Source organism: Rattus norvegicus, chromosome 13 (assembly GCF_021556685.1).
Source record: "Rattus norvegicus strain SHRSP/BbbUtx chromosome 13, alternate assembly SHRSP_T2T, whole genome shotgun sequence".
NCBI classification, from domain to species: Eukaryota; Metazoa; Chordata; class Mammalia; order Rodentia; family Muridae; genus Rattus; species Rattus norvegicus.
The window spans coordinates 91,612,262-91,631,607 of record NC_141546.1 but is presented as its reverse complement, the minus strand read 5'-3'; the positions used below and the strand labels follow the sequence as shown (position 1 = coordinate 91,631,607).

At 37.7% G+C, this 19,346-nt stretch overlaps 1 protein-coding gene across 14 annotated transcripts in view; it reads left to right on the top strand.

Moving 5' to 3' along the window:
• Akt3 (AKT serine/threonine kinase 3) overlaps positions 1-19,346 on the top strand; it is a 281,993-nt gene that overhangs the window by 187,902 nt on the left and 74,745 nt on the right. For all 14 annotated transcript variants that reach the window (XR_015635163.1, XM_087580524.1, XM_087580522.1 and 11 more), the window contains 2 exons: positions 1,717-1,782; positions 3,127-3,195. Coding sequence is in view for 13 of the 14 variants with exons in the window: in XM_087580524.1 (XP_087436650.1) it covers positions 1,717-1,782; positions 3,127-3,195 (135 nt within the window). In the remaining variant the exon portion in view is untranslated. The remainder of the gene's footprint in view (positions 1-1,716; positions 1,783-3,126; positions 3,196-19,346) is intronic.

Here is a 19,346-nt window from a genome sequence, read left to right as displayed (position 1 = left end):
AAATTAGACCTAGAAAGTTCTTCAGAGTTGTAGTAATGGTTGAATGAATGAGCTTGTGACTTCTTGGCCTCCAGTTCAAGCATTAAGTACTTGCTGTATGGTAACCATTGTGCTATGTACTAATGGGTTTAAAAGTTATACGTTTTTGTGTCATTTCTTTTTTCTCTTAAAGTGCTAATTATTAATTCAGGCATAATGATATACTGTGGCAATGACTTTCAAATTGTTTGAACAGTAAAGCTTGGCTACTATAAATAAGACTGAAGCAGTTTGCTCATTCTTAGCTTAATTAGCTTTAATTGCTACATTGTTAATTCACTTTACTTTTTGTTCATACACAGTTGGTAGCCCTTTGCCAAAATGGCCTTAGAATATTAGCTTCTTTGATAAATCTGTTTCTCATTTTTCTTCTACGTATAAACAAAGGTCAAATATTTTTGTAAGATAGTAAATGTAATTCAGTGACATGATGTTTTGTTCTCCATCTCTTTCTTTATGACCTAACATTTATTTGCCAAAGGTGTCGTTGAGGTAGCAAGGCATTTGTTTAAGCAGACTGTAGAGGTTCCATTACCTCCCTTCTTCAATCTCTAAGATGATAGCCTTTGAAGTGTGAACCGTGTTCTAAGATCTCCATATGTTAAAAGAAAATCCCTTTTAGTTAGCTCACTTTACAAATCACGACGAAATTTCTGAACAAAAATTCGGGGAAAACATTCTTTTAATGAAATAAACTCACGTTTTCAAACTCATTTGAAGTAAGATACTTAAGACTTGTGAAAAGCATATTAAAAAGTAACAAGCAGTATTCTGGCTGTGTCTCTTAGGAGCGATCTACATCCGGCTCCTGTCGGTCTGCACTTCTTTGCTTCATCTATCTTGTCTAATTGGGTGGCTATATATGTATGGGCCACATGTGGAGCAGACTCTGAATGGGTGTTCCTTCAGTAAGAGCACCAGTGGAAGGGGAAGCCCTGGGTCCTGCTAAGACTGAACCCCCAGTGAACTAGACTGGTGGGGGGAGGGCGGCAATGGGGGGAGGGTTGGGAGGGGAACACCCATAAGGAAGGGGATGGGGGAGGGGGATGTTTGCCCGGATAGCGGGAAAGGGAATAACACTTGAAATGTATATAAGAAATACTCAAGTTAATAAAAAAAATATAGAAATAAACAAAAAAAAGTAACAAGCAAAAAGATGTGCTTTTGTACACTCTTACTTTCTGTTTTGAAATGTTTAATTTAGAACAGAAGTGAAGTGTGTACTTGGTGGTTGCTTTTTAAATAACTGACTGTTGTGGAGAGTTTATTTTACAACCATCAATAAATTGTTTGTATCTCCCTGAGTAAAATGTATTATAACTGTGAAACTGTCACCTAAATTTGCTACAGTGTTAGATGGTAAGTCTGTGTTAAGGCGTAAAGCCCACATTTATTTCTATCTCAAATAAATTTATTATTAATTTTATGTCATTACTGGTGAACTTTGATCAAATATGAGTGAGGTTCTGAATTTATTTCTTCTACCCCTCAAACCAAACTTTTCATTTGATTTTTGGGTGTAGTGCTGGAAGGGAATTTAAGCAACAGAGGAGGCAGACCAGTGTATTTTACTGCCCTTTTATATCTGTAAGCACGGTTTTCTGATTTCTGAAAAGTGGTAAAGTTTTGTATTATTAGTACTTAGAGCATGTAGTTATCGTTTGTATTTCCTTTTAGGATGAAGTGGCACATACTCTGACTGAGAGCAGAGTTCTAAAGAACACCAGACATCCATTTCTAACAGTGAGTACTTAGAGGACTCCTATAATGACATTTTAAATTTAGTGGGATTGTAGTATAGAATGAAATTATGACTGTTTTAAGTAACGTTTACGTTTATGTATGATATTTTTTATGACAGACTGTAAGTTCAGTTTCTTCTTTATGCTATGCATTTCTAATCCCTTTATTACCTGTGTACAACTTTTTAGAAACCTTTCTCTTTCCTCCCATATATCTCCCTGACTTTAAAAATGTCCATAGAGCAAGAAAGTCACTTCTGGAATTTTATGGAATTCCTAATAAGATGGTAGACACTTCCAAGTTTATTTTATTGTTCAGCTAGTAATGCAGTACAGACATCATGGTTCATGACTATAAGACCAGTATTGAGGAATCTGACAGGCGGCCCTCTACATGTTTGAGGCCACCCTGGGCTCTCTAGTGAATCCTAGAGTTTGCTGGATTACAATGTAAGAAATACCTCAAAAGAAAAAAGGGAAGATTTTATATTTCTTTTGTTTGGTGGCTTCAGATAAACATTAAAATGACTACACAGCTTCAGTTTTCAAAAGTCAAAAATTTAAATGAACAGACTTCAAAAAAAACAAGATGTTTCATGGTGGAACTACAGAAATGTAAATTATGTGTAATACAGAATAAGTCCTTCTATCTTTTCTTCATTAGAAAAAATATAATTGAGGCCATTAATGTATGCAGAATGTTTTTAGGCAGGGTATTTTATATCCAGCCTGGGTATTTGTGTACTAGATAGTAATTAAAAAATTAATTTATGTTCCTTGTTTGTACCAAGCATGCTAAGATTAAAAAGAACAACTACAGTTTAAAACTGAAATCCTTTATTAATATTCTAAGACTGTCTAGATATTTTTAGAGTTATCAGCTGCTGCCTCATCTTTGTTACAGTGTTTCATGTCTATTCTCTAGGGTAATAAGAACATTTTAGTCTCACCAGGACGTACCTTATTGAGTTTTGCTATGTTCTAGCCTTAGTATATACAAAGTAACACTGAAAGTATTTTGAACATAGTAAGTAAGAACAACTATGTCCCTGTGGAACTTTTACTAGTGTTCCCTGTATAGATTACAAAAATGAACAGTAGCACACTGAGTACTGACTCTTGTCTCCCAGGGCATAGTACATTGCGAGTGTTCATCACCATGACCAAATTTACTTTTGTTTACCATAGTCTTAGAAAGAAAGCACTACTATGAAGTAAATGTACTCGTAAGGAACAGTATCATTTCATCAATTATGATAACTATTTTTAAATTTTTATTTTTGGTACCATTATACTCTTAAGAAAATAGGAATTTAATTAACATTGTTTTCTTTTTCATTTCAAGTCCTTGAAATATTCCTTCCAGACAAAAGACCGTTTGTGTTTTGTGATGGAATATGTTAATGGGGGAGAGGTGAGTCAAGAAGTCAATCAAGCATTTGCATGGAGTATTTCATTAAAAGCATTACCTACAGTATGACTTGTGGTGCTTCTCAGCTCCACAGAGGTTTGCATAGTTCTTCCTATTGACTAGACAAAAGATGGGTATTTCTAATAGAGTGTTTTGATCATATATTAGCATGATCATTTATTTTACTTTACTTTTGAAAGATAAACATGTTTTACCACATATGATTTTTATAGGGGATATATTCCCCTTTACTTACTGATTTTCTTTTCAGATTTATTTTATGTGTGCATGTTTTGCCTCTATGTGTGCCTATGCAGCAACTGTGTGTTTGGTGCCCAGAAAGGTCAGAAAACGGCATCAAATGTTCTGGAACTAGACTTACAGATGATTTTGTGCCAGCATGTGGGCACTGAGCATTGAACCTGCGTTCTCTTAAACATTGACACATGTCTCTAGCCCCCACATTATGATTTCTGAAATTATGGTTATTGCGGAAATATATATGGACTGTTAGATTATATTTTAGATAACTTTTCAAACAAGCCTATTGTGAAACATAAAAGGTTTTAAAAACCTATTTTGAACATGGCCAACTCTATTCTGTAGGTACATTGTACTTGAAGTGTTTGCTCTTGTATATATTAACTAGTAGTGAATGAGATGATAATGAAGAAATTTAAGAGTTCTTACAGTTTCGAATAGAAATTAAATCATTTCACCAGTACCTTTTCTTTTTCTTCTTCCTATTTTGAAGAAAATTAATGTGAAATGGAAGTGTAATGTATAAAAATAGTAACAGGAAATAGATAACTTTCTGAAATAAATGTACTAAATAGATGGTTGTATCTCATAAACTTTTAAATATTCTTATTTTCCAATCTAAATAAATAACTGATATAGAATATTTTTGAAAGATTATGTGATATTTAGAAATTATGTTCTGTGAAATTTCTTTCACTCACTTGGTAATTTTGAATGTAGAGATAGTACAGACTTTTCTAGTACTAAAGCATTACCTTTGCTGTGAAGGAGTATGTAGTTTCTATTGTGAGCATGTTATGATTAAAATGTGTGATACTCAAATACAAATAAGTGAATTAAAGACAAATTTTCATTAAAGATAGACTTTGAGATTTCGTTAGTGGACTAAAGTGGCAGTTCAAATAGAGATGATAGTGCCACCAGTGGGTGAGCACCAAACAAAGAAACCTTGAGCAGTAGAATAATAATAACCTAGACACAGAAAATCAGAGCCTCAGTAGCACGTCCATGGATATGAAGATGACAGATGGCTTAGAGCTGTGGGACTTGCATCTTAAGAGCTTGTTTGTTGATAAGGGTAAAAAACACTATTGGAAACACACATGATTTATTCTTGATTATGTGAAATTTGTTGGATATATTCAAGTTATGAAAAAGTCTTTTAGAGCAAGACTATATGTTAATTTTTATAAAGTTTTTTTCTATCATTTTGAAGCCCTGTGTTGAATTAGAATAATAAAGGCAAACATATTTGGGACATATTCACCTGAAGGTCATAATTTTACTCATAGAGATGGAAATAAAATTACTGGAACTTCCATGGTGGTACCCGTTAGAATTTAAAATACATGTATTGGGATCTGTTCTCAGCTTGATAAGATGTAGAATCTCTGTAGACATGGGCCTCTGGGCATGGCTGCAAAACATACTTAAGGGAACTGAGGTGGTGAGACACACCTCTCTAGGCAGCACTGTTCCCTGTCTGGGATTCTGAACTATATGAAAAGGAAAATGTGAGCAAATGCAAGCTTTCTTCCTTCATCAGCTTTGATATAGAACTGTGGTTGCAGTGTGACCAGCTGCCTCAAGCTCCTGTAACTTCCTCACCGTGCTTGATTCTAAACCTTAAACTGTGAATCAAAATAAATCCTATATTATTTTAGTTGCTTTTCTCAGCACATTTTAATCCCAGCAACAGGAAAGCACTCAGCAATTTTGTTTCTAGTAATTATAATCCAAGAAATAAAGATATGTGACCAAGTAGTATATGGATAAACACTTTTATTATACAACTGTGGAATCTTGAATGAACGTTCAGTAAGTGACTTGCTTAAATATCTAAAATGTTGTAAGATGAGAGAGTACAAAGCATGCTGCTGTCATGCTGAGAGAAATGTAGGTCATGACCATGTGTATGTACATTCCTTTCTCCCTGTGTGAATATCTCATTGTCCACTGGAATTTAGAACTGGCTTTGGGACTCAGTACAGTGTGGAAGGAAGCTAATTCACTTGTGTATTCTTCTTTAATTTGTGTATTGCATACAGATATTTAATACTTAATATTTAAAAATATGAATGGGTGGATGACTAGGGAGAGAATTACAGAGTGGAATAGAAATAGAAATCTATAGGCAAAATGTAGAGGAACACTAAGTGCAGGGCAGGCCACAAATTAACAATATAATTAACTTTTAAAGTCTAATAATGTCAGAAATCAGAATGTTTAGCACTAATGTGCTAAAACCATGCTTAGTAATTTAGTTGGTATTACATTTAGATGAGAAGTATAAAAATACTGGAGAAATGCAATATCTGAAAACCAAAGTAATTCAAATTTGTTTGAAGAAGTCTCCACTTAAACCTTTTGCCAAATTGTCTTTAGTTCTATACATTTTAAGACTTACAAAAAGAAGATTTACAAATTGGGCTTCTGTGATCTCTCACAGGCTCAAATTTCATGAAAGATAGAGATTCATGACATGGAAGAATTCTGTGGATCTGATATATTGTTACTGTTCTGCTCAGTGCTTTCTCTAAGAACTCAGTAGCCTACCATTTCCTAACTTGACCATTCAGGCTTGTTAGTACTGCATACAATTGTATAAATGTCTTTGATGAAATTCATTTTAATTTTTTTCTTTTTTTTTTTACTGGATTTTTTATTTTACATTTCAAATGTTATTCCTGTTCTTGATTTCCTGTCCATAAGCCCCGTAGCCCATTCCACCTCCCCCTTCTTCTATGAGGATGTTCCCCTTCCCCAACTACCTCTTTCCCACCTCCCTGCCCTGACATTTACCTACACTGGAGGGGGAGTCCAGCATTGGCAGGACAAAGGGGGTGCCCAAGAAGGCCATCCTCTGCTACATAAGCAGCTGGAGCCGTGGAGTATAAGCCATTGGTGTTCTGTTCAGAAAAATTTCCCCAATGCCCATGTGTTTGAGGCCCTTAACACATTTTTCTTCTATTAGTTTGAGTGTATCTGGTTTCATGTGGAGATTTTTGATCCACTTTGACTTGAGCTTTGTACATGGTGATAAGAATGGATTGATTTACATTCTTCCACATACTGACCTTCAGTTGAACACCAGCACCATTTGTTGAAAATGCTATGTTTTTTCCACGGATGGTTTTAGCTCCTTTGTCAAAGATCAAGTGACCATAGGTGTGTGGGTTCATTTCTGCGTCTTCAATTCTATTCCATTGATCCACAAGTTGTTTATCAGACTTAGTAGTTCTCTGGTGGAACTTTTGGGGTCACTTAAGTATATTACCATATCATCTGCAAATAGTGATATTTTGACTTTTTCCTTTTCAATTTGTATCCATTTGACCTCCTTTCATTGTCTGATTGCTCTGGCTAGGACTTTGAGTACTATACTGAATAAGTAGGGAGAGAGTGGGCAGCCTTGTCTAGTCCCTGATTTTAGTGGGATTGCTTCAAGTTTCCCTCAATTTAGTTTGATGTTGGTGCTTGGTTTGCTGTATGTTGCTTTTACTATGTTTAGGTATGTGCTATGAATTTCTGATCTTTCCAAGATTTTTAACGTGAAAGGGTGTTGACTTTTGTCAGATGCATTTAATGAGATGATCATGTGGTTTTTTTCTTTGAGTTTGTTTACATAGTGGATTATGTTGATGGATTTCCGTATATTGAACAATCCCTGCATGCCTGGAATGAAGCCTACTTAATCATAATGGATGATAGTTCTGATGTGTTCTTGGATTCGAATCGTGAGAATTTTATTGAGTATTTTTGTGTCGATATTCATAAAGGAATTTGGCCTGAAGTTCTCTTTCTATGTTGGATCTTTGTGTGGTTTCAGTGTAAGAGTAATTGTGGCTTCATAGAAGGAATTGTGTAGTATTCCCTCTGTTTCTATTTTGTGGAATAGTTTGGACAGCATTGGTATTAGGTCTTCTATGAAGGTCTGATAGAATTCTGCACTAAACCCAGCTGGTCCTGGGCTTTTTTGGTTGGGAGATTTTAATAACTGCTTTTATTTCTTTAGAGTTATGGGACTGTTTAGATGGTTTATCTGATCCTGATTTAACTTTGATACCTGGTATCTGTCTAGAAAATTGCCCACATTTTCATCCACATTTTCCATTTTTGTTGAGTATAGGCTTTTGTAGTAGGATCTGATGAATTTTTTTTTAATTTCCTCAGAATCTGTTGTTATGTCTTCCATTTCATTTCTAATTTTGTTAATTTGGATAAACTCTTTCTGCCCTCAGGTTAGTCTGGCTAGGGGTTTATCTGACTTCTTTATTTTCTCAGTGAACCAGTTCCTGGTTTTGTTGATTTTTTTTTTTTTGTATAGTTCTTTTTGTTTCTACTTGGTGGATTTCAGCCCTGAGTTTGATTATTTTCTGTCATCTACTCCTCTTGGGTATAGTGGCTTCTTCTTGTTCTAGAGCTTTTAGGTGTGCTCTCAAGCTCCTAATGTATGCCCTTGGCAGTTTCTTTTTGGAGTCACTCAGAGCTATGAGTTTTCCTCTTAGCACTGCTTTCATTGTGTCCCATAAGTTTGGGTGTGTTGTGCTTTCATTGTCATTAAATTCTAAACAGTCTTTAATCTCTTTATTTTTTCTTTGACAAAGTTGTCATTGAGTAGAGGGTTGTTCAGCTTCCATGTGTGTAGGGGCTTCCTGTCGCTTTTGTTGGTATTGAGGACCTATCATAGTCCACAGGATCTGATAGGGCGCATGGAATCATTTCAGTCTTCTTGTATCTGTTGAGGCCTGTTTTGTAACTGATTATATGGTCAATTTTGGAAAAGGTACCATGAGGTACTAAGAAGAATGAATGTTCTTTTGTTTTAGGATGAAATGTTCTATAAATATTTGTTAAATCCATTTGGTTCATAACTCCTTTTAGTTTTTCTGTGTGTCTGTTTAGTTTCTGTTTCCATCATCTGTCCATTGATGAGAGTGGGGTGTTGAAATCTCTCAGTATTATTGTGTGAGGTACAATGTGTGCTTTGAGCTTTAGTAAGGTTTCTTTTATGAATGTAGGTGCCTTTGCACTTGGAGCATAGATATTCAGGATTAAGAGTTCATCTTGGTGGATTTTTTCTTTGATGAATATTAAGTGTCCTTCCTTATCTTTTTTGGGTGACTTTTGGTTGAAAGTTGATTTTATTCAATATTAGAATGGCTACTCCAACTTGTTTCTTGGGACCATTTGCTTGGAAAGTTGTTTTCCAGCCTTTTACTCTGAGGTAGGATCTGTCCTTGTCACTGAGGTGTGTTTCCTGTATGCAACAAAATGCTGGGTCCTCTTTATGTATCCAGTCTGTTAATCTGTCTTTTTATTAAGGAATTTAGTCCATGGACATTAAGAGATATTAAGAAATAGTGATTGTTGTTTCCTGTTATTTTTGTTGTTAGAGGTGGGATTATGTTTGTGTGGCTCTTTTCTTTTGATTTTGTTGCAGGGAGTTTACTTTCTTGCTTTTTTCTTTAGGGTGTAGTTTCCCTCCTTGTGTTGGAGGTTTCCCTCTGTTATCCTTCGTAGGGCTGGATTTGTAGAAAGATATTGTACAAATTTGGTTTTGTCATGGAATATCTTGGTTTCTCCATCTATGTTAATTGGGAGTTTTGCTGGATATAGTAGCCTGGGCTGGCATTTTCATTCTCTTAGAGTCTATATGACATCTGCCTAGGAGCTTCTGGCTTTCAAAGTCACTGGTAAGAAGTCTGGTATAATTCTGATAGGCCTGCCTTTATATGTTACTTCACCTTTTTCCCTTACTGTTTTTAATATTCTTTGTTTTGTGCATTTGATGTTTTGACTATTATGTGACAGGAGTAGTTTCTTTTCTGGTCCAATCTATTTGCAGTTCTGTAGGCTTCTTGTATGATTATGGGCATGTCTTTCTTTAGGTTAGGGAAGTTTTCTTCTATAATTTTGTTCAAGATATTTACTAACTCTTTAAGTTGGTAGTCTTCGTTCTCTTCTATACCTAATGTCCTAGGTTTGGTCTTCTCATTGTGTCTTGGATTTCCTGGATGTTTTGGGTTAGGAGCTTTTTGTGTTTTACATTTTCTTTGATAGTTGTGTCCATGATTTCTATGGTATCTTCTGCCCCTGAGATTCTATCTCTTCTGTCTCTTGTATTCTATTGGTGATGCCTGCATCTATGGCTCCTGATCTCTTTCCTAGGTTTTCTATCTCCAGGATTGTCTTACTTTGTGATTTCTTTAATGTTTCTATTTCCATTTTTAAATCCTGGATGTTTTTGTTCAATTCCTTCGCCTGTTTTGTTGTTGTGTTTTCCTGTAATTCTTTAAGGGAATTTTGTGTTTCCTCTTTAACAGCTTCCACTTGGGGATTGGGGATTTAGCTCAGTGGTAGAGCGTTTTCCTAGCAAGCGCAAGGCCCTGAGTTTGGTCCCCAGCTCCGGAAAAAAAAAAAAAAAAAAAAAAAAAAAAAAGAAAAAAGAAACAAAAAACAGCTTCCACTTGTTTACCTATGTTGTCCTGTATTTCTTTAAGGGAATTTTTTTATGTCTTTCTTAATGTCCTCTATCATCATCATGAGCTGTGATTTTAAATCCGAATGTTCCTTTTCCAGTGTTTAGATGTCATTATTTGATTTGGTAGGAGAACTGGGCTCTGATGATGCCAAGTAGTCTTGGTTTCTGTTGCTCAGGTTCCTGCGCTTGTTTTTCACTTTCAGGTTGTTTCCTGTCCTAGCTTGACTTGCTGTCTCTGACAGAGGGTTGACCCTCCTGTAAGTCTGTGTGTCAGCACTCCTGTAGACCAGTTTTCTTACAGCCAGATCTGGATCCAGAGAGCTGTGCGAGTAGGTCAGCTCCTGGTACAGGTAGAAACCAGAAGGGTCCTGTCCCAGATTCCTCCTGGGTTTGTGTGTCCTGAGGCCTCCAGGCGGGTCACTCAGAGTGGAAGAGTTGGTCTTCCCTCTGTTCTCCGGTGTGTCAGCGCTCCTGGTGAATGACTTTCAGCTCTGGGCACAGGCAGAAACTGGAAGGGTCCTATTCCTGACTGCTCCTAGCTTCCTGTGCCCAGGGGGCACTGGGCAGGTTCCTCTTGGGCCAGGAGTGTGAGCAGAAGTGGAGGTCTCCCCTGAGCTCTCAGGAATGTCTGCACTTCTGAGAGTCCAGCTCTCTCCCCCTCATTTTAGTTTTTGCATATGACTTTCAGTTACATGTCATTCTTGAAATCCTCTCTTACTTAGATTTCTCATTATTTGGCTGGCATTTTTTCTTCTGTGAACTAAAATCATCTCATTTTAAATTCATATAAGACAGAAGTGCAGGCAGTAAGCCCTTGAATTCTACTTACTAATTTGTGGAGGTGTGATTTGGGTGATTTTTAAGTTAAAAGTATTTCAGATTCATGGTGGTGCTTTTAAAACTTGATTTTTTACTAAATTTGTGGTTCTATAGATATCCTTATTACCAGGAATCCAAGTTATTAAGCTTTATATAGGTTATGTCAGAATTCTGTTGCTTTCACCCAAATCTTTTTAAAAACTTCCCAAGCCAAGAAATTTACATTTTAATAATCATATTAATATCTAAAGTTCAAGGCAAAATGAGCTGTATTTTATATTCCATTTTATGATATAATTTTATAATATTTCAAGGCTAGTTTCCTAAACTCTCATAGGACTGCAGTGAAAGTTGCATTGTATAACATGTTGAGCTGCTTAGAACTATGAGCAGTTACCAGGCACTCTCAGGTTTCATTATTTCTCTGCATGGCAGCTATAGTGCAGAATGGCAATTTCATGGAAACTAGACTTGTTAATAGTTGCTTAGCCCAGAGTGATCCTTTCAGGGACTGCAAATAGGAGCACACATGAATGCATGCATGTGTTCACACATGCGCACACACGCATACACATGCACACACACACACACACACACAGAGAGAGAGAGAGAGAGAGAGAGAGAGAGAGAGAGAGAGAGAGAGAGAACGAGAACAGGAAAATGACAAATATATTAGCTAAATATTTAAAACTATGTTCCCAAAACACTACATAATCTTTTGTTTTCTTTTGTGTTTTTTACATACTAAAATACTTTTAAAATCCTTTATGATGATTGAGTTACTACATTGTGGTCATGTTTTTCAGTGTTCTTTTCAGCTTGGAGTTATTAGGTAAAGAAATTTTGTGAATATTACAGAACAAATCTGTATAAAACTCATTGTTCATATCTGTATAAAACATGTTTTTAATCATGTGTATTTTTAAAAATAATGACTTTTTATGACATTTTCTGTAGTGTTTATTATATTTTAATTTATTTTGTGTGTATACAGAGTACATGTGTGGGGGTAGAGTACAACTTTTGGGACTATGTTCCACCATGCGAATCTCGAAGAGTAAATTCAGGTCGCCAAGTTTGACTCCTGTTGGCCTGACCTCCTGAGTCATCTTGCCAGCTGTTGTTACAATATGATCATGTATGAATATGATGCTTGTTATGACCGACCGTCACCCTCACCATTCACCCTCTTGGACCTTCCTCACACCGATCCTTCTCCCCAATCTTCCTTCTCACTTTGTTTTGAATACCAGAGAAACTCCAGTTCTTCCTTGTTGGCTGAATAATATTACATTGCATGTGTATGTGAAATTCTTACTCATTCATCAGTGAGCATACAGGCTTATTTCATATTTTAGATATAAATTAATCATTCAGCAATAAACATGAATGTACAAATCATCTCGCTAGTCGGCTGGCTTAGGCTCCTTTTTCTGTGTACCCCAGAGAAGGTTAGCTGGGTTACATAGTAGTTCTGCTTTGAAATTTTTAAAGAACTGTTCCCACCATGGCTGAACTGACTGACATACATGTTACCATCAGTGATCCTCTCCCTTACCTTGTATCCTGTTTGCTGTCTTGATGACAGCTATTCTTTTTTTTTTCTTTTTTTCGGAGCTGGGGACTGAACCCAGGGCCTTGCGTTTGCTAGGCAAGCGCTCTACCACTGAGCTAAATCCCCAACCCGATGACAGCTATTCTTACTGGAGTCAAGTGGAATCTATGCAGTTTGGATATACATTTCCTGTTTGGCTAAAAAGTACAACATGTTTTCATTTATTAGATACTGAACTCATTTATAAGAACTGTCCTTTTCAGTTCATTTGTTCCTTCCAAATAATTGGGTTATTTCAACTTTTGCTACTTGGTATTTTGAGTTCTTCTTATATCAGAATGTTATCCCTCTGTTACATGAATAGTTAGCAATGCTTCTCTCCCAATTCTAAGGCTATCTGTTAACTTTGATAGTTGTTTCCTTTGCTGTGTAAGAGCAACTTGGTTTCAGGTAACCCAGTTTGTCAATTCCTGCTATTGCATTTGGAGCTATTCAAATTGTATCCAGACAGTTAATGCTGTGTATGCATCTTGTAATTTTCCGTTAGTGGTTTTAGAGTCTCAGGACTTTCAATTCAAAATTGATTGAAATATTTATAAGTAAGAGATACATATAGTTTCTTCTGCATTTTTAGACACAAGCTTTCTAGTTTCATTTTGTAAAATACTTATTTCATGTGCTTGAGTATTTTGCTTGCTTGTATGTATGCATTGCTTACATACTTGGTGCCAATAGAAAGCTACAAGAGGGTATCCAATTGCTTAGACCTGTAGTTATAGATGGTTCTGATCTATTATGTGTATGTGAGGAGCTAACTCTGAGTCTTCTGTAGGGTAAAGTAAGGTAAAGTACTCTTAATCACTAAGTTTTCTCATTAGCCCCATTAACGTTTATCAAAGACTCTATTCTTACCCATTTTATATGTTTGAGTGCTTTTAGGTGTTTCATGGGGTCCTTTCTGCTTTTCTATTTTATTCCATTGGTCTCTACTCTATATCTATTTTGTTGTTATATTTAAATGTGGGACCATGAAAGGAACCCTGGTTCCTGGTTGAGCAAAGGCTTAAAATCCTGGTGACCCTGAAAGGGAAGGTAGACTTTTGGACTGACTCCCAGCAAACCAGGCCCCATCACTAGCTTCAGCTCTCCATAGATTTGTGGCTATCGGTTACATAGGGCCAGGCCCTGAGACCCTCTACAGGTAGAGGACAAGACCCTCTACAGGTAGAGGATGTGACCACAGGTCACTTAGGCTCAAGACAGGTCTCCATTATGAGGTACCTAAAGGCCTGGAGGCTTAGCCAAGGCTTAGCCAGTCACTTTTCCTTCCTTGACACTTCTCCCTGCAAAGGAATTTAATCTCAGGCCCTGAGAAGTGGGGTACGGTTTTACTCATCCACCTTTTGCAATGACAATAAATGTCTTAAAACCACCAGGGACTGTCTCTTTTCATCAGGATCCACCATGGGGAGCCACAGAGAAGGCCTTCACCTAGGAGCTCCCATATAGGGTCTCCCTGCGCTCCCAGCAGAGGCAGCCATCAAACTCAAGCCAAGGACTAACCCGCCCCTACACTCTTCTCTTCCCCCTCCCACCCTCCACCCTGTCCCCCACAGGACCAGGCGGAGCTACTCCTCTTTCCTCCTTGGTCTGGTCTAGATCCAATCCTTGGCCCCTACTCAGTTCTCAGCTCTTCCGCAGCTCCCAGCAGAGCCTGGATCCCTAAGAGCCTGAGAACCTGACAGCCTAGCCTCCTTGCATGCCTGGGGATCCCCAAACCAACTCAGGCTATGTCACACTCCTCAGACTGTGTTTCCCCACTCCCCAGAACAGTGTCCTGTGGCCTTCCCTATGCCTCACTTGGGGTAAGCATGGTTGACTTCCCTGTGGTGGAGCAGACCCAGGACCCATTAATCCAACAATTAGGGCCTTGCTATCTTTGATATTATGGCTCTGTGATATAATCTGAAATCTAGTATTACTTTGCTTGTAGTATTGCTCCATTTGCTTAGGATTGATTTGGCTATTCAGAGTCATGCATGCTTTTTTTTTTTTTTTTTTTTATTAACTTGAGTATTTCTTATATACATTTCGAGTGTTATTCCCTTTCCCGGTTTCCGGGCAAACATCCCACTCCCCCCTCCCCTTCCTTATGGGTGTTCCCCTCCCAACCCTCCCCCCATTGCCACCCTCCCCCCATAGACTAGTTCACTGTGGGTTCAGTCGTAGCAGGACCCAGGGCTTCCCCTTCCACTGGTGCTCTTACTAGGATATTCATTGCTACCTATGGGGTCAGAGTCCAGGGTCAGTCCATGTATAGTCTTTAGGTAGTGGCTTAGTCCCTGGAAGCTCTGGTTGCTTGGCATTGTTGTACTTTTGGGGTCTCGAGCCCCTTCAAGCTCTTCCAGTTCTTTCTCTGATTCCTTCAATAGGGGACCTATTCTCAGTTCAGTGGTTTGCTGCTGGCATTCGCCTCATTATTTGCTGTATTCTGGCTGTGTCTCTCAGGAGCGATCTACATCCGGCTCCTGTCGGTCTGCACTTCTTTGCTTCATCCATCTTGTCTAATTGGGTGGCTGTATATGTATGGGCCACATGTGGGGCAGGCTCTGAATGGGTGTTCCTTCAGTCTCTGTTTTAATCTTTGCCTCTCCCTTCCCTGCCAAGGGTATTCTTTTTCCTCATTTAAAGAAGGAGTGAAGCATTCACATTTTGATCATCCGTCTTGAGTTTCGTTTGTTCTAGGGATCTAGGGTAATTCAAGCATTTGGGCTAATAGCCACTTATCAATGAGTGCATACCATGTATGTCTTTCTGTGATTGGGTTAGCTCACTCAGGATGATATTTTCCAGTTCCAACCATTTGCCTACGAATTTCATAAACTCGTTGTTTTTGATAGCTGAGTAATATTCCATTGTGTAGATGTACCACATTTTCTGTATCCATTCCTCTGTTGAAGGGCATCTGGGTTCTTTCCAGCTTCTGGCTATTATAAATAAGGCTGCGATGAACATAGTGGAGCACGTGTCTCTTTTATATGTTGAGGCATCTTTTGGGTATATGCCCAAGAGAGGTATAGCTGGATCCTCAGGCAGTTCAATGTCCAATTTTCTGAGGAACCTCCAGACTGATTTCCAGAATGGTTTTACCAGTCTGCAATCCCACCAACAATGGAGGAGTGTTCCTCTTTCTCCACATCCTCGCCAGCATCTGCTGTCACCTGAGTTTTTGATCTTAGCCAATCGCACTGGTGTGAGGTGAAATCTCAGGGTTGTTTTGATTTGCATTTCCCTTATGACTAAAGATGTTGAACATTTCTTTAGGTGTTTCTCAGCCATTCGGCATTCCTCAGCTGTGAATTCTTTGTTTAGCTCTGAACCCCATTTTTTAATAGGGTTATTTGTTTCCCTGCGGTCTAACTTCTTGAGTTCTTTGTATATTTTGGATATAAGGCCTCTATCTGTTGTAGGATTGGTAAAGATCTTTTCCCAATCTGTTGGTTGCCGTTTTGTCCTAACCACAGTGTCCTTTGCCTTACAGAAGCTTTGCAGTTTTATGAGATCCCATTTGTCGATTCTTGATCTTAGAGCATAAGCCATTGGTGTTTTGTTCAGGAAATTTTTTCCAGTGCCCATGTGTTCCAGATGCTTCCCTAGTTTTTCTTCTATTAGTTTGAGTGTGTCTGGTTTGATGTGGAGGTCCTTGATCCACTTGGACTTAAGCTTTGTACAGGGTGATAAGGATGGATCGATCTGCATTCTTCTACATGTTGCCCTCCAGTTGAACCAGCACCATTTGCTGAAAATACTATCTTTTTTCCATTGGATGGTTTTGGCTCCTTTGTCAAAAATCAAGTGACCATAGGTGTGTGGGTTCATTTCTGGGTCTTCAATTCTATTCCATTGGTCTATCTGTCTGTCTCTGTACCAATTTCATGCAGTTTTTATCACTATTGCTCTGTAATACTGCTTGAGTTCAGGGATAGTGATTCCCCCTGAAGTCCTTTTATTGTTGAGGATAGCTTTAGCTATCCTGGGTTTTTTGTTATTCCAGATGAATTTGCAAATTGTTCTGTCTAACTCTTTGAAGAATTGGATTGGTATTTTGATGGGGATTGCATTGAATCTGTAGATTGCTTTTGGTAAGATGGCCATTTTTACCATATTAATCCTGCCAATCCATGAGCATGGGAGATCTTTCCATCTTCTGAGGTCTTCTTCAATTTCTTTCCTCAGTGTCTTGAAGTTCTTATTGTACAGATCTTTTACTTGCTTGGTTAAAGTCACACCGAGGTACTTTATATTATTTGGGTCTATTATGAAGGGTGTCGTTTCCCTAATTTCTTTCTCGGCTTGTTTCTCTTTTGTATAGAGGAAGGCAACTGATTTATTTGAGTTAATTTTATACCCAGCCACTTTGCTGAAGTTGTTTATCAGCTTTAGTAGTACTCTGGTGGAACTTTTGGGATCACTTAAATATACTATCATGTCGTCTGCAAATAGTGATATTTTGACCTCTTCTTTTCCGATCTGTATCCCTTTGATCTCCTTTTGTTGTCTGATTGCTCTGGCTAGAACTTCAAGAACTATATTGAATAAGTAGGGAGAGAGTGGGCAGCCTTGTCTAGTCCCTGATTTTAGTGGGATTGCTTCAAGTTTCTCTCCATTTAGTTTAATGTTAGCAACTGGTTTGCTGTATATGGTTTTTACTATGTTTAGGTATGGGCCTTGAATTCCTATTCTTTCCAGGACTTTTATCATGAAGGGGTGTTGAATTTTGTCAAATGCTTTCTCAGCATCTAATGAAATGATCATGTGGTTCTGTTCTTTCAGTTTGTTTATATAATGGATCACGTTGATGGTTTTCCGTATATTAAACCATCCCTGCATGCCTGGGATGAAGCCTACTTGATCATGGTGGATGATTGTTTTGATGTGCTCTTGAATTCGGTTTGCCAGAATTTTATTGAGTATTTTTGCGTCGATATTCATAAGGGAAATTGGTCTGAAGTTCTCTTTCTTTGTTGTGTCTTTGTGTGGTTTAGGTATAAGAGTAATTGTGGCTTCATAGAAGGAATTCGGTAGGGCTCCATCTGTTTCAATTTTGTGGAATAGTTTGGATAATATTGGTATGAGGTCTTCTATGAAGGTTTGATAGAATTCTGCACTAAACCCGTCTGGACCTGGGCTCTTTTTGGTTGGGAGACCTTTAATGACTGCTTCTATTTCCTTAGGAGTTATGGGGTTGTTTAACTGGTTTATCTGTTCCTGATTTAACTTCGATACCTGGTATCTGTCAAGGAAATTGTCCATTTCCTGAAGATTTTCAAATTTTGTTGAATATAGGTTTTTATAGTAAGATCTGATGATTTTTTGAATTTCCTCCGAATCTGTAGTTATGTCTCCCTTTTCATTTCTGATTTTGTTAATTTGGACACACTCTCTGTGTCCTCTCGTTAGTCTGGCTAAGGGTTTATCTATCTTGTTGATTTTCTCAAAGAACCAACTTTTGGTTCTGTTGATTCTTTCTATGGTCCTTTTTGTTTCTACTTGGTTGATTTCAGCTCTGAGTTTGATTATTTCCTGCCTTCTACTCCTCCTGGGTGTATTTGCTTCTTTTTGTTCTAGAGCTTTTAGGTGTGCTGTCAAGCTGCTGACATATGCTCTTTCCTGTTTCTTTCTGCAGGCACTCAGCGCTATGAGTTTTCCTCTTAGCACAGCTTTCATTGTGTCCCATAAGTTTGAGTATGTTGTATCTTCATTTTCATTAAATTCTAAAAAGTTTTTAATTTCTTTCTTTATTTCTTCCTTGACCAGGTTATCATTGAGTAGAGCATTGTTCAATTTCCACGTATATGTGGGCATTCTTCCCTTATTGTTATTGAAGACCAGTTTTAGGCCGTGGTGGTCCGATAGCACGCATGGGATTATTTCTATCTTTCTGTACCTGTTGAGGCCCGTTTTTTGACCAATTATATGGTCAATTTTGGAGAAAGTACCATGAGGAGCTGAGAAGAAGGTATATCCTTTTGCTTTAGGATAGAATGTTCTATAAATATCCGTTAAGTCCATTTGGCTCATGACTTCTCTTAGTCTGTCTACATCACTGTTTAATTTCTGTTTCCATGATCTGTCCATTGATGAGAGTGGGGTGTTGAAATCTCCCACTATTATTGTGTGAGGTGCAATGTGTGTTTTGAGCTTTAGTAAGGTTTCTTTTACGTATGTAGGTGCCCTTGTATTTGGGGCATAGATACTTAGGATTGAGAGTTCATCTTGGTTGATTTTTCCTTTGATGAATATGAAGTGTCCTTCCTTATCTTTTTTGATGACTTTTAGTTGGAAATTGATTTTATTTGATATTAGAATGGCTACTCCAGCTTGCTTCTTCTGACCATTTGCTTGGAAAGTTGTTTTCCAGCCTTTCACTCTGAGGTAGTGTCTCTCTTTGTCTCTGAGGTGTGTTTCCTGTAGGCAGCAGAATGCAGGGTCCTCGTTGCGTATCCAGTTTGTTAATCTATATCTTTTTATTGGGGAGTTGAGGCCATTGATATTGAGAGATATTAAGGAATAGTGATTATTGCTTCCCGTTATATTCATATTTGATGTGAGGTTATGTTTGTGTGCTTTCATTCTCTTTGTTTTGTTGCCAAGACGATTAGTTTCTTGCTTCATCTAGGGTATAGCTTGCCTCCTTATGTTGGGCTTTACCATTTATTATCCTTTGTAGTGCTGGATTTGTAGAAAGATATTGTGTAAATTTGGTTTTGTCATGGAATATCTTGGTTTCTCCATCAATGTTAATTGAGAGTTTTGCTGGATACAGTAATCTGGGCTGGCATTTGTGTTCTCTTAGGGTCTGTATAACATCAGTCCAGGATCTTCTGGCCTTCATAGTTTCTGGCGAGAAGTCTGGTGTGATTCTGATAGGTCTCCCTTTATATGTTACTTGACCTTTTTCCCTTACTGCTTTTAATATTCTTTCTTTATTTTGTGCGTTTGGTGTTTTGACAATTATGTGACGGGAGGTGTTTC